The 24996-nt window shown below is 52.7% G+C and overlaps 9 protein-coding genes across 9 annotated transcripts; 5 read left to right on the top strand and 4 right to left on the bottom strand.

The window, feature by feature from the left end:
- Positions 1-1034: 1034 nt before the first annotated feature.
- On the top strand, positions 1035-2836 carry QC764_403100 (uncharacterized protein; the record flags this gene model as incomplete). Its single annotated transcript, XM_062946590.1, has 2 exons — positions 1035-1083; positions 1140-2836. 2 exons carry the CDS (start codon positions 1035-1037, stop codon positions 2042-2044), a joined length of 954 nt encoding a protein of 317 aa, XP_062800232.1. The 3' UTR covers positions 2045-2836.
- A 2263-nt stretch (positions 2837-5099) lies between these two features.
- On the top strand, positions 5100-8113 carry QC764_403090 (uncharacterized protein). Its single transcript, XM_062946589.1, has 8 exons — positions 5100-6094; positions 6150-6244; positions 6318-6427; positions 6489-6594; positions 6661-6681; positions 6733-6797; positions 6850-6983; positions 7063-8113. Exons 1-8 carry the CDS (start codon positions 5753-5755, stop codon positions 8047-8049), a joined length of 1860 nt encoding a protein of 619 aa, XP_062800231.1. The 5' UTR covers positions 5100-5752; the 3' UTR covers positions 8050-8113.
- Positions 8102-12326, bottom strand: QC764_403085 (uncharacterized protein). Its single transcript, XM_062946588.1, has 9 exons — positions 10951-12326; positions 10173-10895; positions 9724-10108; positions 9550-9658; positions 9378-9498; positions 9058-9322; positions 8811-8939; positions 8505-8738; positions 8102-8449 (listed from the first exon to the last, which is right to left on the bottom strand). Exons 3-8 carry the CDS (start codon positions 9884-9886, stop codon positions 8710-8712), a joined length of 816 nt encoding a protein of 271 aa, XP_062800230.1. The 5' UTR covers positions 9887-10108; positions 10173-10895; positions 10951-12326; the 3' UTR covers positions 8102-8449; positions 8505-8709.
- QC764_403080 (uncharacterized protein) lies at positions 11388-12558 on the top strand (the record flags this gene model as incomplete). Its single annotated transcript, XM_062946587.1, has 3 exons — positions 11388-12220; positions 12354-12422; positions 12495-12558. The coding sequence occupies 3 exons, from the start codon at positions 11388-11390 to the stop codon at positions 12556-12558; spliced, it is 966 nt and encodes a 321-aa protein (XP_062800229.1).
- A 547-nt stretch (positions 12559-13105) lies between these two features.
- QC764_403070 (uncharacterized protein) lies at positions 13106-14162 on the top strand (the record flags this gene model as incomplete). The annotated part of the gene is made up of 2 exons (XM_062946586.1): positions 13106-13627; positions 13713-14162. The coding sequence occupies exons 1-2, from the start codon at positions 13592-13594 to the stop codon at positions 14160-14162; spliced, it is 486 nt and encodes a 161-aa protein (XP_062800228.1). The 5' UTR covers positions 13106-13591.
- Positions 14163-15293: 1131 nt separating this feature from the next.
- On the bottom strand, positions 15294-16352 carry QC764_403060 (uncharacterized protein; the record flags this gene model as incomplete). Its single annotated transcript, XM_062946585.1, has 1 exon — positions 15294-16352. One exon carries the CDS (start codon positions 16350-16352, stop codon positions 15294-15296), a length of 1059 nt encoding a protein of 352 aa, XP_062800227.1.
- A 91-nt stretch (positions 16353-16443) lies between these two features.
- QC764_403050 (uncharacterized protein) lies at positions 16444-18660 on the top strand. The gene is made up of 2 exons (XM_062946584.1): positions 16444-17078; positions 17156-18660. The coding sequence occupies exons 1-2, from the start codon at positions 16873-16875 to the stop codon at positions 18429-18431; spliced, it is 1482 nt and encodes a 493-aa protein (XP_062800226.1). The 5' UTR covers positions 16444-16872; the 3' UTR covers positions 18432-18660.
- Positions 18661-18825: 165 nt separating this feature from the next.
- On the bottom strand, positions 18826-21969 carry IDP2 (NADP-dependent isocitrate dehydrogenase). The gene is made up of 3 exons (XM_062946583.1): positions 20530-21969; positions 19795-20331; positions 18826-19722 (listed from the first exon to the last, which is right to left on the bottom strand). The coding sequence occupies exons 1-3, from the start codon at positions 20951-20953 to the stop codon at positions 19298-19300; spliced, it is 1386 nt and encodes a 461-aa protein (XP_062800225.1). The 5' UTR covers positions 20954-21969; the 3' UTR covers positions 18826-19297.
- Positions 21970-22264: 295 nt separating this feature from the next.
- On the bottom strand, positions 22265-24268 carry QC764_403030 (uncharacterized protein; the record flags this gene model as incomplete). The annotated part of the gene is made up of 2 exons (XM_062946582.1): positions 22265-23707; positions 23775-24268. The coding sequence occupies 2 exons, from the start codon at positions 24266-24268 to the stop codon at positions 23281-23283; spliced, it is 921 nt and encodes a 306-aa protein (XP_062800224.1). The 3' UTR covers positions 22265-23280.
- Positions 24269-24996: the final 728 nt, after the last annotated feature.

Here is a 24996-nt window from a genome sequence, read left to right as displayed (position 1 = left end):
CTCGGAGCTCTGCCGGAATACTGACCCATGAGCGAACGGAACCCGCTGCCCCAGATGAGGGATAAGGTTCGGCGAGCTCGGGTCTGGCAGTCTGTCACTCTGGCAGCTGTGGCGGAGGATGGTCGCCGAATGCTCTGGTTCTTCCCCGGGAACGCCCGTGCCCGCATCATCCAAGCTCTTCCCTGCCAGACTGGCAGTGGCGTCCTCCCAGTGCCAAACGTGAGGCCGCGTCGCGCCTCCTGTAGCGCAAAAGTTTAAATTTGGGACCGTGTAACCTCAGATCCATCTTCCAGAAGCAAGCCCCTTCTCGACTCCGTCCCTGCCGCTGCTTCGGCGGGCGGGGGTGGGCGCCACGCCGCGCCTCCGACCGCGTGCTGTCCAGAGAGTGACCTTCCAGCACAGTCCCGCTCGCCGCTCTAACTCTTCTCCTGGTGTCTCTTGTCTGTCTGTGTGTCTGTCTTCCAGGTCCCCCTAATCTTCATCGTTCATGGTTCCTGCTACAGGCTTCGCAGCTGTTCCATCTCAAACCCATGGCAGGCCACACGGCCACCACGCGCACCCTACCGCACCACATCTGGACTTTTGCTGGTTGTGGACCAGGCCGGTCTCTGTGACCGAACCACACCAGTGCATGCTGGAGGTGGATGCGGGATATGGAGTGAGCCTGTGTGGACCCCACCCGCCGCCATCTCCACCAAGTCTGTCGACGGCAATGGACTGGTGCTGAGCCAAGCATCGAGATACCGATTCTTCTTCCACCCCTGTTCCCTGGTCTTGCCAGTGATAGTGACCTTGGGGATGGTCCATGGCTACTCCGTATATTTACTTAATCCTCGTGCCTGCCAACTCCCCACCCCACCATGGTGTCGATTATTGCTGGTTCACATGGCTCTTGCTGTCCTCGACATCAAAAACCCTCACACTTTCCATGGTAGATGAAAAGACTTCTATCTCCATCTACATATAACGTCGCCGTCGACAAAGTCTCCGAGGACTGACGTCGTCTCATACACGCAAAACACATCATCTTCGACATGACCCGAGAGACATCTACAGAACCACCAAAGCCATCCAAGCGGAAGGGTATGGATTGCCCATCTCCACTGTTTTCACACATCTCTAACCTCTGCCGTCATCAGGTACTCGCAGCGTGTCGACACTCACGCCCACGCAACTTGCCCGGAAACGGGCCAATGACCGGGAAGCCCAGCGCGCAATCAGGCAACGCACAAAAGAGCACATCGAGCGGCTGGAGAAGGAGTTGGAAGAGTACAAGAACCGACATAGCCGGGACGAGACCATCAACCAGCTCCAGATGAGGAACCATGCGCTGGAGAGAGAGGTGTTCAGTTTGCGCGAAGAACTCAAACGCTTCAATCATAATATGTTTTCACCACCCGGTATATCCCAGCCATCAGCTCTTGCCTGTCCATTTCGAGCTTCCATTCTAACCACACCAGCCCCAGGCTTTGAGGCACCTGATCTGCTACCCGCCGGTCACGCCGGCATTCCTAGCCGGCCTCCGCCATTTGGCCAACCATCCAACGACTACAACTCGGCGCCGCAGACCTTCACATTTGTGCCCACGACAGAGGAACAATGGCCCTCTGGGGTGTCAGTATCTTCGGTTCCAGTGTCCTCCGTCTCGGTTCCCTCGGTCGTTTCCAGCCCTTGCTCTTCCCCGAACCACCCCGACGAAGCCTTCATCCCGGCCTATATCCCGACCAGCATGCCGACCATGATGGAAGGGAATGTGATCACGCCCACTTCTATGCCCTGCATGGATGCTGCCGCTACGAAACTGGAGTTTGAACAACGAGATATTGATCCAGGTACAACGACGAGCCGTGGGGCCGATCAAATTCCAGAGTCATGGCCAAACGCTAACAGCAAGGTGTCATCAGCAGCAGACCATGGCTATCCTAATCCCAATGTATCGCAGCCAGCTGCAGGATACATCACACCTCAACCGTGGTCCGCGACGATGTATCCTTCTTACTACCAGCCGCAGCCACATGGACTGCCACAGGCTGCTGGTCTATGAATGGCTCTCACGGTGACCGGATCACCCAAGAAGACCTTTCATCACCCACCCTACGCCACTCATCACTTGCCGCCACCTGCAGTAGTGGACAAACCTTCGTTCCTTAATCGGCCCCAAGCACGTCAACGCTCCCGGGATTGGGTGAAAACACCCAGACGATGCATAATCTGGCAGCGATATCTGACATGGCCACATACTGCCGGTTGATATGTGGGCCACCCTGTCACGCCAGCAGCGGGTGAAATATTGGGCGACAGCGATCGCCCCCAGAAGGGGAAAACAGGGCCGTCTCAGCACTTTGCTTGGAGTTTTTGGGTTTGTTTTCTCAAGAATAGGAGTCTTGCAGGCGGACACAAACACCGGAACCAACATAGACATGCAGCATTGGCACACGCTCAGGTTTTTCGCTTTGTTCTGCATAACATGGAATGGATATTGGACGGATAAATTTCGGGACACAAAAAGCACTGCTACCTTAATCTCTATACCCTCAGTAATTCTTTTCTTTCTTCAACAAACTTTACAACATGGCGTTTTTGGTTGTTTTTTTTCTTTTTTTTTTTTTTTTTTTTTTTTTTTTTTTTTTACTAACAGGGTAAGAGAAAAGGCCCCAAACTTCATTCTATATCAGTATAAAGGAGTGTTTATAGACATTAAAGCTGTTCATGTCAAAGTAGATACGTCATTTCATACATCAGGTGTTGTTAAGAAAAGACTATTGTGGTTTTTCAGCAAGGGGACGACCTGTTTCCACAGCAAAATGTGCATACATCATAAACTACACATACCAGAAGAACGCAGCGTTTCAAGTTGCACCCTGGAGCAGGTGACGAAGAGACTCTGCCCCTTCTGTCCGTCACCGGGCAAAAGATCCGGCAAAGCCAGGTTCAATGGGCAAGGACACTCCCTGTTCCGAAGGACCTGAGTTCAAAAGAGAATTTGGGCAGCGCATTGGAAGAAAACCCTGAAGCGATCAGTCTGGTTCCGATGGGGACACACTGTGATGGAGATAGTAAATCACGACAGTCTGATTGGTAGTTTTCCCCATACAAGTGCAGGAAAGGTAAACAAATGGCGTTTCTCAAAAGCTCCACAGGAGCCAAGGTTCGGGGCTCTCACAGAAATCTTTGGAGTTTTGTTTGAGGAGGGCAATGCAGGAGCTTTTCTCACAATGCAACGGCCAGAAGGGACACAGCTGCTGGACGATACGACTGTGGAGAAAAAGAATATCACAAACACTAAACAGATGATTGATATGTTGAGTCGACTGTCCGACAGCAATGGTGCCGCCCTACCAAGAACGAGGTGGTACTAGAAATGGAAGTCCAGTGCAGTAATTCCATGTCGCCGAACAAGTTTTTACACCGGTTTTGACAAATCGCTCCTGAAGCGGCGTAAACCGTTTGATGCTGTCTGCACAGTACCTGGGGAATGTGTCACGGCTCCGGTATGCTAAGGGTATCTAGCTTAGATACTCGTCTTCTCATTCAACCTGGGATTGCGAGCAAAGGAATAGTATTTGATGGTATGGTCTCGTGAAAGAGATAATTAAGCACAACCTGGACTGACAAAACTCCACTCAGATTTTTTCACAAGATCACCAATGATGCCGCCCTCTCCCGGAGCAAACCCGCTAGTTCATAGATGCCGGGCCTGCCTGAATAAACGGAGTGTCCGGCAGGTGCCGCACCCGACTAGAATAGCTAGCGTGGTGCTCTCACACCGTTTCTGGCTTCAGATGCGCTTAAACAGCCCCCACAGATCCATAGGTCTATAGAGCGTCCTGTTAGGACTTTGGGTCCAATGGAGGAACCTCGAGATATCAACCCAAGGAATCCAAGGACACAATGGATGATAAACTGGGATTGACGAGAGCTGTTCTCAGACATGAACTACTACGGAGCCTCTATCTCTCTCTTTTTGATTCAAACATAGAAGATGCTCACCATACTGGTTCGACAGTGACAACAACAGATAAAAAAGCCCGTGACTAGTCCCATTCCACAGGGTTCGAGAAAGACCCGCCTTTAACCAGGGGGAGGCTGCGAACCGGGCTCGCTCCTCGCGTTTTGGCAGCAGGGAAGAACCAGGTGAAGTTGTCGCGATGGGCAGACCCTGCTGAAGATTAACCCCGTTTCTCCCCATCGCTGCAAACTCCAGCCCGTCCGCACCGCCTTTGATTTGCCCCGGTTCCTTGCCATCAGACTGCCACTCCTCAGCAGCACAGAAACCAACATGTACCTTTACACCGTTGACACACAGTGAACCAAAAGCAGGAGAAGAAGCCTGCAACATGGTTGTAAGGTAGGTGCTAGACGAAACCAAAATGACCATACAACAGCCAGCATCAGTTCCACCCAACATCACATCGCTAAAGCCTGAGCATGCAGCTGATGCTTTGAAGAGAAAAAGGATGGGACAGGTCGGTGAGAAAAAAAGCCGCAAGGACCCCTCGGACTAGACTCGGAGATCGATCGTCTTTCTCAATATCTGGGTTTCCCTGTTTCCCACAAATGCAAGGCAATCCCGGGAGGTGTTCACCTGGGTGAACAAATGCTGCGGTGAGGCGGAACCATCACAACCTGGAAGGACACCCATTTAACTCCATGCCAAGACCGTAGACGGGAGATCTGCCGGTAGTGATCGGTGATGGTGTCTCGAGGAGCCCGCCTCCGGAAGTCCGGCCGTGCGATGGTCAGTTGCTCATCAGAGACGGGCGGGCACGGCCTAAACCACCGAGCTCGGCACGGCAGATTGTTCGTCCACGGGACATGTCGCGTGATCCACGTATCAAATATTCGGCCAGATAACCCAGCTGTGGCAATTTGGGTGGCACGGCGAACATACCTGAAACCACCAAACGGGGCTACTAGGCATTGGACCGTATCTTGCTCCAGATTCTCTGCAGTTGCAGGACAGGGAAGGAAGATATTGCATTGGTTGGAGGGTCGAGGCAGTGCTCTCATCTCAGTGGCGCCGGAGTATCTTGCGGAGTATTATTGTCTGCCAGAAGGAGCAAGCAAGCATGGAGCCATTACGGCCAGCAGATGGAGAGCTCTAAGGTTCATCAGCTCAAGCTCTGTGATCAACACTGGGCGCCGTCTATCGCTCACCTACCTTCCGCCCGCTCCTCCTTTAGCGACATGTCGGTTCTCCCACCCTTTAGCGGTCTGGGTAAAAAGTATCCAAAGAAAACAGAGCAAGCGATCATGCATCCATTGATGGAAGACTAGATACCAGAATATCGATCGGTCATCGGAAGCTAGGTAACTGACCGTTGATGAGCCGCACGGACTAGTCTTTTGTCCGCTGCGGGACCGATAGTGGGTCCTGGTTGACGTTGGCAGGCGAGATGATTGCGTGTGTCACGCCCTTGCCACCAGCCTTGCTCTGTCCAATGCATTCTGTTGATGCCGCCAGCGGTGCCGAGAGTAGGTTGGGGTTATGCGATGAGAGGATTGGGTTTTGATTGACGAGAAGGTGGCATTAATGCCTTGGCTTTGTATTCCACGACTGATAGAGCACCAGAAAATGCATGGTTTTCCTTGTTCTCCCACCCGCTGATGATTACAGTCCACCATTACCTCTCTTTACTATAAAACTGGTCAGGAAGTTCAACACAGCTGGGCAGTGACGCTGTTGCTGGGGCTCAAAAGACAAAGGGGCAGGGTGTAGGCCAGGAAGTGACAACACCACGAGAGAGCTCTCATGAGTAGCAATTCCGGTCATGGAGGGGCTGTTGAGACCACGGCCACGGCCCCAGCAAGCTACCCTACTGGCGACAATCAAGATGACGGATCCATAAACTGCAGGTTGCTCTCCGACTCGGAGTTACAAGCCGAGTCTTCTGCTTCAAGTCACGGCACCAACAGCACTGTATCAATCGCTGGAATCATGCCCGGTGTGACACCTTCGGGACTCAACGCCATCATCTCTCAGACTCCTTCTGGTGCAAAGACGGTCGCCTGGACAGACCTTCCGCGCAAAGACCAACTCACCGTTATCACCCTTGCCAGGTTGAGTGAACCACTTGTGCAGACATCATTACAGGTAGGGCTTCTACGGCATCACAGCGATCGTTGGATCCTGGCTAATAAAGCTGTAGTCATATATGTTTTACCAACTGAAATGGTTTGACACAGGCCTGCCAGATTCTGTCATTTCAAGCCAGGCAGGCATCCTGCAGTTCGTGCTATTCCAGTCCTCATGTGTAAACCACCACCACTAGGCAGCAAGTGGCACGAGACTGACTTTGTCCGGTGGCATCATGTAGCGCTAGCTTCACTGCCGCTCAGTTCGTGACATCAATGATGTGGGGTCGAGTTGCTGATTCCCGCCGGTTTGGTCGCAAAACCGTCTTGCTCATTGGCCTTGCTGGGACAAGTAAGACTGACCCGAGAACCCATCACCTTGTTGCAGTTTGGCTCATCATATTTATGTCTAGTGATCTCGTGCCTTGGATTTGGCTTTTCGACCACCTTTTGGCAAGCCCTCTTTTTCAGGTCTCTCGGCGGGATCACCAATGGGAACGTGGGAGTGTTGAGAACCATGTAGGATAATGCCTCTGCTAACAACCCAAGCATCTCGCTAATATCCATTTTATCTTGCAGGATCAGTGAAACGGTACAGGAGAAAAAGTATGCTTACAGTCAAGTGGCACGGTGGGCGAGCTCTAACCGGTATAATAGATATCAGTCGCGAGCATTTCTTCTACTTCCAATGACCTTCAACATTGGGACTATCATTGGACCGAGTACGTATCAAGCAGGACTTTCTGGGTGCTCGCTAACACATTCTGGCTGCAGTACTTGGTGGTATCCTTTCCGATCCAGCAAGTAGCTACCCATCCCTATTCGGAGACGTATGGTTCTTCCATGAGTTCCCGTATGCTGCTCCGAACATCCTCTCGGCAATCTTTCTCTTCTGTGCTATGCTTCTTGTGTGGCTATTTCTCGAAGAAGTGAGTGCTGTGACCCAGCTCATCGTATTATCCTTTCACCAATACTAATTCTCCACAGACACTTGACCTTTGTGCCGACCAACGTGATAGAGGCTTGGAAATTGGACAGAGCATAAAACTGTGGGTATCTCGCAAGAGATCCAAGGGGGGGTACGCACGCCTTTCCAGTGAAGACCCTACCGCCATCGATATCGAAACCCACCCTCTTACCCATGGCACAGACTCCCAGCAGTCCTCCATTTCAGATGTAGCCCCTTGCAAGCCAAAATATGCCAGACGACGCTACACACAACGACTCCCTTTCCGCCGCATCTTCACGCCAAACGTAGTCTCCACGTTCACAGCTAGCTGTCTTCTGTCCCTTCACGTGGGCACGTTCAACTCACTCTGGTTCGTATTTCTCTCAACCCCAGTCTACGATCCAGCCAAAGGCCCAGAATCACCCGACGCCTTCCAACGGCATCTTCTGTTTATATTCACTGGAGGTCTCGGTCTACATCCTCGTGAAGTCGGCATGGCCATGGCTACCCTGGGTGTTCTTGGTATTGCTCTCCAGCTTGGCATCTATCCCTGGCTTTCGGCCCGGCTCGGCACCGTCCGGAGCTGGCGGTTATTTCTGCTCTTTTTCCCCTTTACTTACTTCATCGCACCTTATCTGAGCTTGGTCCCCTCTTTCTCTCCGCCGCCGGCACCCAAGGATGGTTTTGTTGTGTGGCTTGCCATCGCGGGCGTGCTTTGTTTCCATGTCATTGGCCGGACATTTGCACTGCCTGCTCAGACGATTCTGGTAAATAATTGTACGCCGCATCCAAGCGTACTGGGGACAGTGCATGGCATTGGGCAGAGCGTCTCGAGTCTTTCAAGGACAGTGGGCCCCTTCTTAGGAGGGTTTTTGTATGGGCAGGGTCTGGCACGGGGCGTTGTTGGTGCTGTATTCTGGTGCCTCAGCGCAATTGCGATAGGTGGGATTGTGGCAAGTCTCTTCGTACACGAGGGTAATGGGCATGAGATATGGCTTGAAGGCGATGAAGATGACGATGTTTGAAGTCAACTTCACGATCACAGACATGGTTATTCACGGGCCTGGTTTAAGAGTCTTTACTTATACCCTTAACACTAAACGCTTCTCCCCACAATAGAACTGGAAGAGTGTTGTGCATGAGTACTTGGGCACATTTATCGTCAAAAATCTGATGGCCAGTGTTGTACGATGATCAGGTATATCGAATGCTCCAACCTTTGCGGCGTATCAGAAAGTGCCAGGATAATGTTATTCACAATCCTTCAACATGCCCGCAAACAATTGTCAGGCAATTGCAGATCTCTCTCCGAGAATCTAAAGTGCTCATGTGGATGTCGTAGGCTACTATTTTCCATACCACCCACCAGCTCTCCAACAAGCTGTAGCGCTGACAGGGTTGGAAATTGTAGTGTATTGCGTTTGGCTAAAGAGAATACTGTTAGCACCTATCAGTAAAATGGAGTAACGCAGCCACATACCCAACCCAGACAGTGCCAGACAGATGGCTCGTTAAATAGACAACGTTCGTTTCGGTTACGGCGCTCTGTGTCCTGATAACAGTCACAGTGGAACCAGGTGCGTTTCCTATGCATGCCGTTGATGGCGGAGGGGTGCTGGAGAGAAGACCAGTGTTAGCTGCCAGAAGAGAAGAGCGAGGAGAGTGCCGTTGCTACGGAAGGGTGCTTACACTGTGGCTGTCGTAGTTCGAAGGACTGTTTTACTTCGGGTTAGCATACATTCATTACGAAGGAAAGAAGCCGTTTTAGGACAGCCGATGAACTTACCAGTTTCGGTAGTCACCCTTCCAGCAACAGTTGTCGTAGTTGTCCTGGTGACTGTATATGTGGTTTGTGTGTATGTCGATGTGATTGCGGCGACCTGTGCGGCGGGAGTCGCAGCTACATCTCGTTTTCCTAACACAGTGACATTAGAACCAGAGTGTCTTCGCTGGAGCCTTCTCTTGTCCCTCTCGCCACACCACGATGGCCGCTTCAGCATTCTTACAACTGCCAGATCAGGAATATAGCGTACTGGTAGGATAATTGCACTTTGCTGTTGTTGTGACTATGGTAGTCCAGTAACTTGTTATCTGCCCATCAGTTGCTGTCCGGGTGACCGTCGATCTGACTGTGGCCGTCAGTGCTTGTGGATAGCTTGTGACTGTCAGGGTAGGTCCACCACATGCTGCAGTAACGGTTTGAGGTACGATGATCAAAGTCTGAGTCTGCACAATGGTAGTCAAAACAGTCGAGGCTCTTGCTGTAGTAGTAATGCCGACAACAACGGTTGGTGTCGCCTGCAGATGTCTTGTTAAGTGATGGCCTTCATGTGGTTGGACACATCCTTCTTACCGTGACCCAGGTAGTTTCAGGCGTGCCGACTGTTACCGAGAAGGTGCGTTGTGAAGAAACTTGGGTTCCGGATAGAATAATCTTCCAGTTCCCTGACTTCATGGCCGAGAAAGGAATGCCACTAGCACAGAGTCAACTCGCAATTCTTTTTCTGGACAGCGTTCTTTCTTACCAGGTCGATGTGACTTGTACACCGGCTTGCTCGGTCCTGATGGCTGAACACGCGTATTGGTTGTTGTCTGGCCCGATGAGGACCGGGCTGATCGACTCTTGATCACATCCTGCCGGGCAACATCAGCACGTCTGCTTTTACAGGTCGTCATGCTCATCCCAAGCAGCCGCCTACCTTGAAATAAAGTGACGAAACTGAAATATTGGTTCGATGAGCCGTCAATGTAATATGCGCCTCCGTTGGAATAGTCAACACCGTAGCTCGTACACGCGGAACCGAAGCCGATAGCCAGAAACATGAACAGTGCCCAGAGACACTTCAAACTGCTTTGCCCCATCTTAATTTGAACAACAGAGCTGGATTACGGTAGCCGTGAGAGCTGACAATCCTGGCGGACGCAAGGGGACTCGGGCTGTGTTAACTTATATCAACGTTTGCCCTGATCCGGGACTTTGGGACCACTTAAACTTCGTTGCCATCGAATCCTATCGTTTAACTAATTCGGTGACATTCCGACAGGGATACTGGAAAGGGCCGCTGTGTCTAAGGGACCAGATACTTGGGTGTTTGGAACAGTGAGAGATAGAACCATATTGCATCGCAGGATCATCATATTGACTTGCATTCAGCCTGTTAGAAGACAGCCCTAGTGACTGCAATACATGCCCGCTTAGCAGATAGCCTCTTATTTGCGAGCAGCCGTCCTATCCCAGCTGACAATTATATGTCCGCTGCGTGGGGCTTAACATACCCGGATATCCTAGGGAGTGTTGGGTGTGAAGTCCGGCAACATGGCGGAGCGGCGCCTGGCAGAAGACCTTGTTTTGTCTCCTGTCATGTAATATTCATTATGAGTGATGATGATATGGACAATCTAACCGAGCTCGTCTGTTACCGGCCGCAAGGGCCTGGAGATCACTTGTGGTGTCCAACTCAAGATATAGGAGGCAGGTACCGCTGTCGGCCAGTTCTTGCTTTGGGTTTCTGGTGTGGATTGTCCAAACGGAAAAGCTCTCCGTGGTGAGGCTAGCACGATGGATGATGCCTCTGGTGGACGTCCTCGCAGGAATCCTTGTCCACCCAACCCCGAGGCTCGATGTTGAGGACCGGGAGGGATTGGTAGCCGCAAAATCGTGAGATTGCCGTTCCGTGTATAATCATTGGCGAGGGCTAAAAATAGGAAACCCCTCCCGGGTGTTCGGATGTGCTTTGAGACTACAGAACTGGTTGAATCAGCTGTATAGATGCCCATGTCTGTCGAGTATGTGAGGACACTTGCTCAATGATTGCCATGGATGTATGGGGTCCTTAGGAGCTGGCTACTCTGAACAAACAACGGCATGAGTCTTAAGCAACATTGTTAGCACGTCTAAAACAGGTAGAGATTGTTAACCCGCCTACCTAGAGCCCATGTCTCTTTACCCCATAACGTGAACCGCAAATGTATTGTGCGGAGAGAGTGACAGCCGATGTTTGTCTTTTGGAACCCGGGCTCGAGTTGTTATTTTGGTAGAGTGTGGCACGCATTGCCGCTTCAATCAGAGACGTGACATTGGCAACGCATCATGGTAAATGATAAGGAATTTAATTACCGAGCTGCTTGGAAAGTGGTTTTCTTGGTTGAGATGATTATGCTAGTGTGATGGTATTGGTGCACGAAGAAAATGCTTCGATTCTGTCGCCATATGCCTCTCGGAGGGGGCCGCAGACCCCACCATCTTCTGTTACTTCCAGGGAGCCACAATAAACCGACCGTAACACCGAGACCGTCGTCAACATACCGTTGCCGCCTCCGATTCATCACCGAAATTGGGTAACTGGCGCCTCACTCTTTCAATATGCCTTCTCCAACCAAGAACATCACGCTTACTGTTCCAAAACTGGTGTTCGAAGCGGTACCCCTCACCCGGGAAGCTTTCGCTCCGTTCGGGGATGTGATCAACAACCCTCGACCAGACTTGCACCCATTCTCTGCCACATCAGTACCATCACTCCCCTTTGATGGAATCTCCGCCAACCAAGGCTCAGCCATTAAATATCAACATGTCTCTCGCCAAATCAACCTCTACCCCCAGGCTCCCAGTGCCGTCCCAGGGTTCTCGGTAATGAACATCTTCATCTGTGCTTCACGGATCAGTATCCCAACCTCGTCCGCGTCACCGTCACAGCCACCACCACCAGCTACCGCATTCCCTGTGCGTGTGTTGGAGCGCCATCCTTTCACAACCCAGACTTTTATCCCTCTCTCGGCACCTGAAAATCAGCACTATCTTGTTATCGTGGCGCCTACCCTCCCACCCGCTGATGCAGACGCAGATTTGCCAGTTCCAGCGAATCTCACGACTACAGACCAAGCAGGAGCCTCTTATCCCCGCTCCCTCCCTGGCAGGGGACTTCCCGATCTCAGCGGACTGCGTGCCTTCGTTGCCACAGGCAAGCAAGCTGTGACATACGGTGCGGGGACTTGGCACGCGCCCATGGTGGCTGTTGGGAAGCCTGGCACAGCCCTTGATTTTCTGGTGGTGCAGTTTGCGAATGGAGTCGGGGAAGAGGACTGTCAAGAGATCTACTTCAAGGCTGAAGGGGAAGGAAAACAAGGGGTTGTTGTTGAGTTGACCCCGGCCTCCAAGCCTCAAGACTTGGGGCCTATGGGTTCGAGGCTGGCGAGGCTGTGACAGCTTTCCCAGCCGAGTAGAGTGGCTGGTTGGATTATCTTTCCATGAATGGGTGAATGCAATGTAGTTTCTCTGGTTATTAGTCTTTCCTGGGAATTCGTGGCTAAGCGTGTAGCGTGTTACTACAAGGAATAAGTTTGCTCTCGTCCACGGCTCTAGCTACTCGCCCAAGGGCATGGATGGCTTTGTACACCTGAAGTACGTCAAGTTCACCGTCTGTTTGATCACTATAGCCTGATTGACAGAATCGACAATGCATAGAATGACAAGGCTCATCGCACTGGCGCTCCCTGGCGAGCCTTGTATCCAGACCAGATATGTTGCCAAGAACTAGAGCCAGGGAAACATGGTAGAATTTATTTACAGAGATCACACTGCATGACAAACATAGAGATTAGATTTTGTTGCATTTTGGGATTACATGTTTTGCGTGATAATGGATCAAGTTAATCGGGATGTTTTGACGCAAGTCTTTATTAGACGGTAGCCTGTTCATTGGGTTGGATGGCTCAGGGAGCGGAGGGCAGCATGTGACTCGTGCTTTTCCCACTGGCTGACGTCCCGTGGTTGATTCTGAGGTTGGAAGTATCTCCATAACAGACGACAGAGAGGTGCAAGGAATGCCCAGTTTCCTCAACAGTGTTGCATAAAGTCGGCGGTGTTGCAAAACAATTGTGAAGCCCGACAGGTTATTGGAAGTGATCAGATGGTATCAGGTAGGCAGGTCCAGTGTAGGATTACCTAAAGCGAGGTATATCAAGGTGGGTGGCGGATGCCCCGGGTTTGGGTTTGGGTCAATGAACCTGTGAGTTGGAAAACATCATAAGAGGGCCATTATAATCAGAACGTTTCCAAGGCAATGTTCCTGTTCAGAGTTGATTAATTTTTATCATTCCACCTCCAAAACAAATAGCTTTTTACTTTACTTCCTCTTTTTACTAAATGCCCCGTTTTCTTTGAGGTTCCCAGCAACCAGCCACCCAGTTGTGAGCATAAGTACCTACAGCACTGCAGTTTCAATTGTTAGCAGGTGACCAGTGGTTAAGCAGCCTGGCGCGCCAATCTCCCCGCCCGGGCCGCTTCTACCCAAGCGGAACGAAGTGACATCCCACCTCCCGTCCTGTCCAGAAGCTCGATCGTGCCCCTCTCTTGACGCAAGAATACCAGACAAGAATCAAAACCTTGACCCGCCATTTCAGCAAATTTATCTAGGGGAAAGCGTCTACTCTCTTTTCCACCATCGCGACCATCACATCCCGACACACTCACATATCGAGCGAGGAACCTTTGATTCGTTTTAGCGATTCAGTTTTGTTGAGCAGCCACCACCAAACCGTCTATTCGCCAAAGAAAGCCAGGCCGCAATCATGAATCCCCACCAGGCGAAGAAGATCGATGTCAAGGTGTGTTCAGTCTCCCATGGCCTTTCCTGTCCCTGGATAGGGATGAATTCAGAATCCAACTGACACTCTTTCTTCCGCCACCCAGTCCCTCTCCCCTGAGGAGCAGCGCCTCTTCCGGCTCTACGGCAAGCTCCCCAGCAAGTCGGACCACTTCGCCAAGCATCTCAAGGAGCGCAAGTACTTTGACAGCGGCGACTACGCGATGAGCAAGGCCGGAAAGGGTGACAGCGTCGACACGGGCTCCGTTGGCAGCCAGCACCCCGTTCCCGAGAACATCCCCCATCTGTCGAGCCCCGTCAGCGGACCCAACGGCATTGGGAGCATCCTCCATCCCCACCATCACCATCAGCATCACAATGTCAGCATGCAGGCCGGCAGCCCCGTCAAAGAGAGCAGCTTTCTTAACCGGGAGACCAGTGCCGAGGAGCTCGAGAAGGGTGTCCCGGTCTCTGGTGCCGGTGCAGAGAACGGTCAGGCTGGTGCCGAGCCGACTGTTACACCCACCGCTCAGGACGGGCTTCCGACTAGACGATAAACACACAATTTGTACGTGATTACTGCCAAGGATGGCCAGAGAAGGGGTATGGACAACAGGGGAGGAAACCGAATGCAGAAAGATGAAAAGAGAGAGAGAAAGAGAGAGAGAGAAAGAGAGAGAGAGATAGAGAGAGAGAGAGAGCGAGAGAGAGCGAGAGAGAGAGAGAGAGAGAGAGAGAGAGAGAGAGAGAGAGAGAGAGAGAGAGAGAGAGAGAGAGAGAGAGAGAGAGAGAGAGAGAGAGAGAGAGAGAGAGAGAGAGAGAGAGAGCGAGAGAGAGAGAGAGACGCTGTTGCACTCGAGGCAACTCAAATTACGAGATATGAGGGCTTGCTATTTTCTTTTTAACTCTTTTGTTGGTGTCTGCGGGCGTTCTGTATTTCTTTGGGTTGGGGGAAAGGGCCGGGTTCCCTGTTGCGGATGTTGGTTGCTGTTTGATGTATGAACGATCATGACGAACAATGTAGGAAGGGATGGGGAGAGAAGAGCGAGGAAGGGCATTGGTATTATCTTCTCTGAATTTATTGAAAATTGGAACTTGACATACTGGGTGGTGTTTCGCTGCGGGGGGTTCATTGTTTGTTTCGCACCCCCAAGCCCGCCCGCCACACGTTTTCTCGTCAATATTGACACTCAGAATGGAAAGCTGATTCAGCCATATACTGGACAGAATGCGGGTTTAGTGTGAGTTTCGAGACTGGAGAAGCATTGGGATGTGAAATTTGAATATGAGCACTCAAGGTAATAGCCTCAAATTTGAGCGTCTTTGCTTTTTTGACTTCTTTTTTTATTTAAAGTATGTATTACTTTAACGCTTCCTTCGAGATTGATAGGAAGAAGTAATCTGAGCTCTCTGCAGAAGTGCGAGCTCCTTTGGTTATCCACGGACTTGATCAATGCCGTGAACTAACTGGGGGTGGTCGATGAGGGTGACAAAGACAATGCAGCCAAGCTACTATCAACTACCTGTCTTGACCTCGGCGGCTTGCCATTTTGATGGCCGTATGTAGTGACACAATGCATCTCTCTGGCAGCCTACAACCCCAATGCGCCCATCCTTTTTCAATCACAGGAGCCCCGCTTGGGCAGCAATGGGCTAATCAACGTCTCAAACTCCTGGCAGATTGGGCTTCATAGAAGAGCTTTCTGGACCATGGCAAGAGCACCGTCAAAGGTCTTGTTGCCGCCGATGAAGCCAGCGGCATGCACAAAGACAGAGCCTGGCACACCCGAGATGCCGTCAAGCTCCTCATCGCGGAAGCCCCTCCAGGCCTCAGGCAATGGCTTCCGGCTCTGGAATGAGTCCTTGGTCTCGGGTACACACTGGATCCTCCACTTGGCGTCGGGGGTGGGCTTCTCGGGGTACAAAACGTAAAGAACCTTGCCGGCCTCGGGGTTCTGCTCCTCGAGGGTGTAAAGATGATCTTTCCAGGGGGCAGACTGCTTCTTGAGGACCATGATGCGGCCACCAGCGTCGAACTCGTTTCGCACCGCGAAAGCCTCTGCAACGACCTCTCTAGCAGGCAACCAGGCCGAGGTGAAGTAGTCCAGGCCGCGGTCAAACTCCTCGCCAATGCGCTGGCTGGCAAGCTCGAAGCGCTGGTCCTCAGCTGCTTGGGCGGCGACGGGGTCTTCGGGGATTGGGTCGTTCCAGTTGGGGTTCAGTCTGCCAACCATGGCGCCGAGAGTGAAACCACCGTCCGAAAACTTCTTTTCCAAACCAGCGGCAGCAAGACCAGCAGCATCATAGGCGCTGATGCCGTTGTCGTGGGCATCAAGGGCCTCAACAAAGCTCTGATAGATCTTATTCCACACGAGCCCAACTTGCTCGCTCTCCTCGGGCTGACTGAGACGGCGGGCGATGATCTGCTTGCCAAAGTGCATGTAGACCAAACCAGCACTGCTCAGCTTGGTGGCCCGCTCGGGGAAGGTGGTGGAAAAACTGCGCTGATGGTGGTCGTAGCGGTGGCGGGCGGGCTCATACTCGCCGCCGACGTCGACGACGATGTCACACTCGTCGAGAAGCTTGGGATCACGGGTGCGGACCAGCTTGGCGTTGGCGTAGGTTGGGATGTGCTTGCGCAGCATGTAAACTGCGAGGGCCTCATCAGCGTGGAAGTGACCGTTGTGAGTGCCAATGGCAACCACTCCACTGTCCGTCTTGAGGCGTTTCGCTGCGTTCTCGGTCATTTTTAGAATGAAGTTGCGAAGCATATACTACTGCCAGGGGCTCTCTAGGTTTCGGTCTCGAGGCGGCTGAGCGAAGAAGTGAATATGTGAGGGACGGGTGGTGTCTTGAGAGCGAGGTTTTGAGATTTCGAAAATGCTACCAGGGATTGATTAAGATCTGATTGGGCTGGAGCTGTGCCGCCTCGCAAGTACCAGTACTTCAAACGCACGCCCCATTTAACGGCTTGCGCCCGCCATTTCAAGTCACTATACCTTCAGGGGTTTGGCTGTCAAAGGGCAAAACGCGCCATCCAAGTTCCAACTGCGAAACGTCCAAACTCCAGGCCCAGAAAGTACATCACCAAAAACGACAACAAGCTCACCTGCCTTGCTGCTTTTTTGACTTTCGCGGATCCACACGCCAGGCGTACAACCCGGTTGCCTTGCACCTATATTCTCAATCGGTCTTCTTCCGTGAACTTCATTCTACACGAATTAGCAACACCACCATTGCGGGAGGGACACGCCTCCAGAAGCAGCGATGGAGGCCGATGCGCGCAGAATCAAGGACGAGGACGATGGCCACAATGTCAGAACCACCAGCGAAAAGCCATCATATCGGTCATGGAAGAAGAAGTATCGCAAGATGCGCATCGTTTTCGATGACAAGATGAAGGCCAACGAGGATCTTCACATGATGGAGCAGAAGGCGCTGGCCACGGCCAAGAGGCTCGCGATCCAAAACGAGTAAGCAACATGGCTGGTCCAGCCAACTTAGGACCATCTCCATTTGGTACACACCTGCTAATATCATCATTCAAAAGTCGGCTGCTGGATACCCTTCTAGATGTCAACAACTCGGCTCAGATTCCGCCCGAGAAGCGATTTGACCTTAGCGTGGACTCCCAGGTCGATGACGACGCTCTCCGCCTCGACATGGACAGACCATCAACGCCAAACCGATGCCCCAAACCCGCAAAATCCTTCCAGAAGCTCCTCCGCGAGGTCCCACACATCCCTTACGCTGCCGCTGCAGAACACTTCCCAGACCTCATCTCCGATCTCCAAGCAGGCCGAGATTCCCCTGTCGACCCCCTCCAGGGCGCCCCCCATCCCCCCTCCTTCCTCACCGCAGACGATGTAGATAACTATCTCTACGAGCTCGACCTCCGCCTCTTCGACGACACCGACCAGCTCCCTACCCTCGCTCCCCTAGCCCACCCCGATGAGACGGCCGCTCCCCGCGAGAAGACCTCCCGCGACTACGCCCTTCGAAACCCCGTATCCGTGCACAACTGGCTGCGTAAAAACGCGCCCAACACCTTCCTCCAAGACACAGAGCACCATGCTGGCGCCGACAAGGACAACACCAAGGACAAGGACGACCACTCCAGAAACGGCGCCGACGACTCCGTCATTGCCGTCCCGAGCTCCGCCTCCTCTACCCGAGGCGGCCGCGGCGGAGGTCCAGGTTCGAGAGGCGGCCCCGGCTCCCGCGGTGGTAAAGTCCGGAACGACCCAGCCGCTCGCGCTAAGCGCCAGGCCCAAGCTGCGAGGAAGGCCGCGGCCGAGAAACTCGCCGCTTACGAATACGAGCACGGTGGTGGTGAAATCTGGGGCCCGAAAGAGGCGTTGAAACGCTATGATGCCTTGCAGGCTAGTCTTGCTTCTGGCGGTGCGAAAGGTTCTGGGGGCGGTACCGCGAGCAAGAGCGACCCGGCAGCATCTCGCACCAAGCGTCAGGGCGCGTCCGCCAGGAGGGCCACGACGGATAGGCTTGCTGCTGTCGAAGATGAGCTTAGCGGTGATGATTTGGAGATGGGCGAGGCGGCGAGCATTCTTGCTTCGCCTACTCTTGCTTCCGGTGGTGGGAAGGGCACTGGCGGTGCCGCCGGCAAGAGGAAGAGAGTGGCGGATGATGATCCGGGGTATAGACCTAAGGGGGGGTCCAGCCGGCCGACCAAGAAGAAGCGTAAGAGCGAGGGCGGTGGGACAGATGCCGGTGCGGCGACGCCCAGCGAGTCAACGAAGAGGTCAAGGAAGAGTGGTGGATCGGGCGATGGGGAGTCGGTGGTGTATAGGAAAGAGGTTGATGACTGAGGATGGCATCGGATTGTTCTTACCTTGTCTTTTTTTCTTAAAGGAGTTCGTTCTCAGGGAAAAACTTGACCTCTTTTCTTCACTGTTTCTTTGCAGTGATCTTACCGCTATCATCAGCAGGAAATCACCAAGCATACGTATCTCATTGGGACTTTTGAAACTCAGGCTCTATTAGAATTAGCTTGATTCATCGGGCGACGGGGGGGGATAGGATGATAATCAGTCGTCGGGGCGTATGGGGTGGGAGGGCGTATCATGTAAACTATGCTATTTTGCTCCTGGAATTCTTTTCACTGGGAAACGCGACAGTGCATTACGGGAGTTGGGGGAAAATAGAGATCGTGGCAACGTATGTGCAAAGTTAATAAAAGGCTTAGAAACGATGGGTGTCTTTCTCTGTGTTCAATTTCAATGCGTGGACCAGGGTCAAAGTACAGGCAATACATCACATATGTGCAGATTGTTGTCTTCAAGTGCTCATTTATATACAGGGAGCCTGTAGTGTACTGTAGATCCCAACTCGGCAATATACATCTGAAGTTGGCGTCCCGAATTGGTGATAAATCTGGTTACCAACTCCCAAACAAGGAAAACAACATGTGCCTGTTTGTGCTGTAGCATCAAACTCAAGACATGTCATGATGACCCTCCTCTTTTTTTTCCCCAGTTTATCGAGGCGAAAATCTCATGTTTTCAATCCTCTACGGTTGTTGTTCAGCCAGCCCAGTTACGGCTTACTGGTGACAACGTGGATGCAACCCTGCTCTCGTCTTCCTCCGCGGCGGGCCTGGGACAGCCTTCCTCGTAACGTTTGCGCCACTTTTTGACCATCGGGCTTTTTCTGTTTGTTTGATTATCGTAATTGCTTAGAGCTTCTCCTTCAGGCTCTGCTTGAGTCTTCTCTCAACGGCGACCATGTACTCGGAGGTGGTGACGTAGTCCTCACGGCCAGTCTTACCGCAGGCAAGGGCAAGATCCTTGGTCATGATGCCATCAACGTCGACGGTGTCAATGCAGGCCTTCTCGAGAGCCTCGGCAAAGGCAACGACCTCGGGGGTGTCGTCGAGCTTGCCACGCTGGATGAGACCGCGGGTCCAGGCAAAGATGGAGGCGATGGGGTTGGTGGAGGTCTCACGGCCCTTTTGGTGCTCACGGTAGTGGCGGGTGACGGTGCCGTGGGCAGCCTCAGACTCGAAGGTCTTGCCATCGGGGGTGATGAGAACGGAGGTCATGAGACCGAGGGAGCCGAAGCCCTGAGCTACAATGTCGGACTGGACGTCACCATCGTAGTCTAGAAAATCATGTCAGTTTTCCTTGTTCGGTCGGCGGCCTTTTCAGGGTCCCAATGGCTGCCAAAACTCACTCTTGAGAGCCATGATGTAACCACCGCTGCTCTTGATCATCTGAGCGACCATGTCGTCGATGAGACGGTGTTCATACCAGATACCCCTGGCCTCGAAAGCCTCCTTGTAATGGGTGTCGTAGAGCTCCTGGAAGATGTCCTTGAAGCGACCATCGTACTTCTTGAGAATGGTATTCTTGGTGCTCATGTATAGGGGGAGGCCCTTGTCAATGGCGAGCTTGAAAGAGGCGTGGGCGAAACCGGTGATGGATTCGTCAGTGTTGTACTGGGTCTGGGCGACACCGCCGCCACCCTGGAACTTGTACACCTCGATCTCCTGGGGCTCACCACCCTCGGGGGTGTAGACCATGCTGAGCTTGCCGGGGCCGGGGGCGACGAAGTCCTTGGCCCGGTACTGGTCGCCAAAGGCGTGGCGGCCAATGATGATGGGTTTCTTCCATCCAGGAACCAGACGGGGGACACGGGGAATGACAATGGGCTCACGAAAGACGGTACCGCCGAGGGCGTTGCGGATGGTACCGTTGGGGGAGAGCCACACTATCAGAAGCAAAAAAAAAAAGGGTTACCGTCAGCCGAACCGAAATCTTGTTTTCTGGAGGCATGTTGTTTGGCATGGTTCCCGCGGGCCGAGGCAAACTCTATTGGGATGTAGAGTTTCCCACCGGCCCCCCCAGGGCATGACAGATATATAAAGCACATCATCTCAAGGGGGCTCTCGAAAAGAAAAACACATACTTTGCTTCAGCTTGAACTCCTCCACGCGGGCTTCATCGGGGGTGATGGTGGCACACTTGACACCAACCGAGTACTTCTTGATGGCCTCGGCGGCATCGATGGTGACCTGGTCGTTGGTCTGGTCGCGGTACTCGAGGCCGAGATCGTAGTACTTGAGGTCGATGTCGAGGTAGGGGGTGATGAACTTGTCCTTGATGTCCTGCCAGATGACACGGGTCATCTCGTCGCCGTCGAGCTCGACGACGGGGTTCTTGACCTTGATCTTAGCGGCGGAAGCCATTGTGCGTCTGTAGTGCTGGATGAGGGTTACGGGAGTGGCTCTCGAAGTGATGCGGACGGTGTTGGAGACCGGGGTGAAGACAGTACGCGAGCAGGAGGGACGAGTTAAAGAGGCACGGAGGGCCGAGGAGACGATGGAAGACATGGCGAGAAGAAGGGGAGGGGAAGGGAGGGGGGTCGAGAGGGGCAAAATGGGCGATGTATCAAAGAGGTAGGTTTAGTCAGGAAGGGGGGGTTTGTTCGCGCCCGGACCGACCCGCGGTGGCAGCTTGTCGGATTGTCGGAGCTGCACTTCAAATCAGAATGGCGACGAAAGCCGAGGATGAAGCCGCCGCTGAGGGCTTGATTGGGTGTTTCGAGCTGTCGCGAGTGGGCCGCGGCAATGACGCCCGGCAGAGGGGAACAAGAGGAGATCGGCGAGACTGGGAGCGCCCGGTATTCAGCGGGATGGATATGTAGGGCAAGGTAGCACAAGGTCGGTCCTGGACAGATGGAGCGGCACTGAGCGATAGGCACGAAGAGGCACTGCGGTTTAAAAGGTGGTGGATGGGAGGGCCCGCGAGAGCGATGACGGCGGCGAGAACGGTGAGGGAAGCGAAAAACGGCCCTGTCACCGAACAGTAGCTGCCGGATCGACGATATATGTATATTCTGGGATGGATGGGAGCGATAGCACCGTTGTGCTCTGCCAGCTGCAGGGATCCTGCCTAGAGCCTGATGTTTTTTAATTTGGCAGTGGCACGCCCGTTGATCATCCCGTGTCTGGCAGGCCTGTACATACAATAAGGCACGCAAGATATCTTCAGCAGCAGCAGCAGCAGCAGCCAGCAATGCAGAATGTTGGCCGTGGACTTTGGGCGGATGGACGGGACACACGGGAGACCGGTTGCGCTTCAAGCTCGCGAGTTTGTTGACCAAAAGGATAAAACTCTTCCCGCATGTTACCCTAAGAGAGCGGGGCAAGCGGGGTTGAGAGACGCCGGTACAGGGGACCGACTCCCCCACACGCCGATGAACCCTTGTCCAGCAACGTGAATTGTGGGGTCGGCGCCTGGCCAAAAAGCACGCACAGGAAAACGGCGATAAGTCACGGATATCGCCGGATATAGGAGATGGGGCGACAAAAAGCACCACTGAACAGCCAAGTGAGAAAGTGCGCTGTGGTGGGGGATGACAGGCAGATCTTATATATGCTTTCAGTAACTGACTGCTGCCGACGCCAGGAATGATGGTGAGCCTTCATTCATCTCCAATTCTGGACAGAAATCTTTTTCTGCACCGAATTCGGGATGTTCAACCATGCGGATCCACAAATCTTACATATCGATAACGCCTTGGATCAATGAATCGTCATTGTTTCCATATTCTCGGTCCGTTTGAGACACCCCATGCGCAACACTCCACCACCAATGCAACGACTCGCTCTGTTGTAAAAAAGATATCGAGTTCTTCAGATGCCGCGGGGAGCCTTATTTCCAACTCGAATGCATTATTGCAAAGGAAGTCTCTTCTGTGTTCTCTACCAAACAAAGGCCAGAAGCCCAATGGCTAACTAGGTAGATAAAGAGATCACCCCTTGCTCAGGCCCAGTATAAGAACCAGCAGCATGATCCACTTTCGACGACATGTCTCGAAAAGAAAGACGACAAATATGTGCCTATACAAACAACGGGGAAGTACTTATCTTCCTCAACCCCAAAATCGACCACCACCCATGCCATGCCATTTCATCCAATCCCAATGCCAGATCTCGATCTATCCTCTTTAAACTCCCCATGTATGGTTTCCCATAACGTACAAACGTTGGTACAAAATACAATGTACACAGCCCATCTGCAAAAACAACTGCTTTGCAGATGGGCTGAAACGGCCGTGAGGCCACCAATAGGAGACAGCAACATGTGCGTCTCTCCTCGTGGTTGAAAACGTGTAGAAAAGGCTCTCTCCCTGTGAGCCTCCTCACTCGAGCTGGAAGCCGCCCATCGCCTCCTTGTCTCCAAACCCTGAGGATCCTCATTGTCCACCTTGACAATTCAGCCTGAAAGAGACCAGTGGCGGCCATCTCTGACGATGATCCGTGTAAAAGCAAGGACGCCCCTGAAAACGCCAAAAAAAAAAAAAAAAAAAAAAAAAAAGAAGACCCCACATCCCAAAAAGGAAGGTAACGAACGGCTGGCCTCTTGCTGCTGATCATCATCATGACCGTCATCGATATAGGAAAAAGAATGAACAGAAAAACAGAACAGAACAAAACAAAAAGCTCCCCAACTCCGTACTCCGGTCGTCACGAAAAGAATGTGTCGCAGAAGCCACCCGCAAATAATGCAAAAGAAATAAGACACCATAAAAAGCAACCAACCTCCCCGGCCCAGACAATAATGCGGCCCAGTCGTATAAGAGGGAGGGAAAACATCAGAGACTATCGGCCATCAACAGGACCGAGCCCTCACCTTCTAATCATCACCCACCACACTACCCTCTCCCGGCAGCAGCCTCCCTCACCCTCATCCTGTCGCTCTCGCACGAGCTCCCACACGCAGGACAGGTATACCCCTCCATCTCAACGTCCACTCTCACCACCAGGCACTTGTTGCATCTCCACCACCCGTTGAACACCGCGCGAGGCGCCCTAGATTCCCACCATTCCCTATCCTCCTTTTTGCTCCTCCGCAGGAGATCCTCCTTGTGGAAATCCCGGAGGTGGTCTCGGAAGTGGTCCTGCCTGCCAAAAGGCGCCTCGTGTCGGGGACACTTCTTGTAGTCGCAGTGATACTTGATCCTTTGATCCTCGTCTATGTGAACCTGTTTGTAGTGCCGGTCAAGGTCGGCCGAGCGGGAGAAGGCTTTCTGGCTGCAGCCAGGTGAGAGGCAAGGGTAGGTTTGCTTTTCCGAGACGGTGCTGCAGAGAAACAAAGTTAGCAAGAGGGTGTCTGGTCTGGTGGTGTGTGGTAGGTATGGTAACCTACGAGACTGAATATGATGTGTCGACCTCTTGGACGGACTGAGCGGGCAGCTGTTGTTGACCATAGTTGTCTGGGTCAAACGGGACGCCGGCATACGCGGGGTCGTAGGGATCAGTGGTGTCGTAGTCGTAATAGTTGGCAACAGGGTAGAGTTCTGATGGCAGGTAGGGCGGGGCGAGCATTTGCATGTCTGATGGTGCTGGGACATTATCTTCGTGCAAATGACCACCAGCATTGGCGACAAGTGGACCCGAGTCTTGTGGCTGAGGAGGATATGAGGACCAGCCCTCGCTGTACACCTTGTGCTCGACTATTGGCGAACCGAGTGACGATAACTCGGTCGAGTACTGGCTGGAGGCGTAAGTGAGGTTTGTGTTGGCTGTCGACTGCGAGCTGCTCCTCTGCATGCTCGCACTTGTTGGGATAGGCCAAGGGCCATCTTGGTAGGCAGGGCCATCAAAGACTGGGCTTTGAAGATAGGAAGAAGGGTAGTCCATGTGGTATAGTGATTGAACCGTCCTGTTCACCGGTAACCACCCCTGAAGAAAACCTGTTGATGTTTATTAGCACGATCTGCTGCCTGTGGTCAAGACGAATTCAGGAAAAGGGAAAACCCACTAATAGCTGAGTGCTAGATATTGACGGACTCGAAGACTCGAACCACCTTTGCCACTTTCTTTCGTAAGGAAGGGTATATGAATGGGAAAGTAGTCGTGCTGGAGTCAGTTGGGGATGAGACCTGTGGGTGGCTATCTGGAAATGTGCCGACCATATATCTTGAGCCACGAATACATTGATCACGGACCATTCACCCAGAGAAGCGACAATGGGCACCTTCTACACCGCGGTAAGGCGGGAATGTATGCAGCAGGAAGTAATGTCAAGCGTGGTTTCCTATCGCGGACATCTCTGATACCGCGGCAGAGCTATGGTGCAAGCAGGCTGAGAGACACACACCATCAAAAACGTAGAAGAAAGTTGCCCGCAGCCCGTTTCCTGCGTCTCTACCCAACCCCTGCCTCCCCAAGATACTGGGCGGGGGCTGTTCGCGAGCCTCATTGTCCCCTCAGTGTCACCATAGCCCAGTTTCAAGCTTCAAGGGGACGTGTATTGATTGCAGCCACGCCGATGACGGAGCAATCTTGAAAAAGAAAGGGAAATTGCCCAGCCAGGTGGGAGAACAGTGAGACTAACAGTGGAAGGAATGTGGGAACAAGACGATAGC

This window comes from Podospora pseudoanserina, chromosome 4 (genome assembly GCF_035222485.1).
Source record: "Podospora pseudoanserina strain CBS 124.78 chromosome 4, whole genome shotgun sequence".
NCBI classification, from domain to species: Eukaryota; Fungi; Ascomycota; class Sordariomycetes; order Sordariales; family Podosporaceae; genus Podospora; species Podospora pseudoanserina.
The sequence above is the reverse complement of the archived record's forward strand: the minus strand, read 5'-3'. Positions and strand labels throughout refer to the sequence as shown.

Coding starts and splice junctions, on each gene's coding strand:
- QC764_403090 (XM_062946589.1), top strand. CDS start 5,753: ATGAGTAGCAATTCCGGTCATGGAGGGGCTGTTGAGACCACGGCCACG. Junction 6,428..6,488: donor CATTGGCCTTGCTGGGACAA/GTAAGACTGACC, acceptor ATTTATGTCTAG/TGATCTCGTGCCTTGGATTT. Junction 6,595..6,660: donor GTGGGAGTGTTGAGAACCAT/GTAGGATAATGC, acceptor TTGCAGGATCAG/TGAAACGGTACAGGAGAAAA.
- IDP2 (XM_062946583.1), bottom strand. CDS start 20,953: ATGTCTTCCATCGTCTCCTCGGCCCTCCGTGCCTCTTTAACTCGTCCC. Junction 20,332..20,529: donor GGAGTTCAAGCTGAAGCAAA/GTATGTGTTTTT, acceptor TGCTTCTGATAG/TGTGGCTCTCCCCCAACGGT. Junction 19,723..19,794: donor TTACATCATGGCTCTCAAGA/GTGAGTTTTGGC, acceptor ATGATTTTCTAG/ACTACGATGGTGACGTCCAG.
- QC764_403050 (XM_062946584.1), top strand. CDS start 16,873: ATGGAGGCCGATGCGCGCAGAATCAAGGACGAGGACGATGGCCACAAT. Junction 17,079..17,155: donor AGGCTCGCGATCCAAAACGA/GTAAGCAACATG, acceptor ATCATTCAAAAG/TCGGCTGCTGGATACCCTTC.
- QC764_403085 (XM_062946588.1), bottom strand. CDS start 9,886: ATGGGGCAAAGCAGTTTGAAGTGTCTCTGGGCACTGTTCATGTTTCTG. Junction 9,499..9,549: donor GTACAAGTCACATCGACCTG/GTAAGAAAGAAC, acceptor ACTCTGTGCTAG/TGGCATTCCTTTCTCGGCCA. Junction 8,940..9,057: donor AAAGTGCAATTATCCTACCA/GTACGCTATATT, acceptor TCACTGTGTTAG/GAAAACGAGATGTAGCTGCG.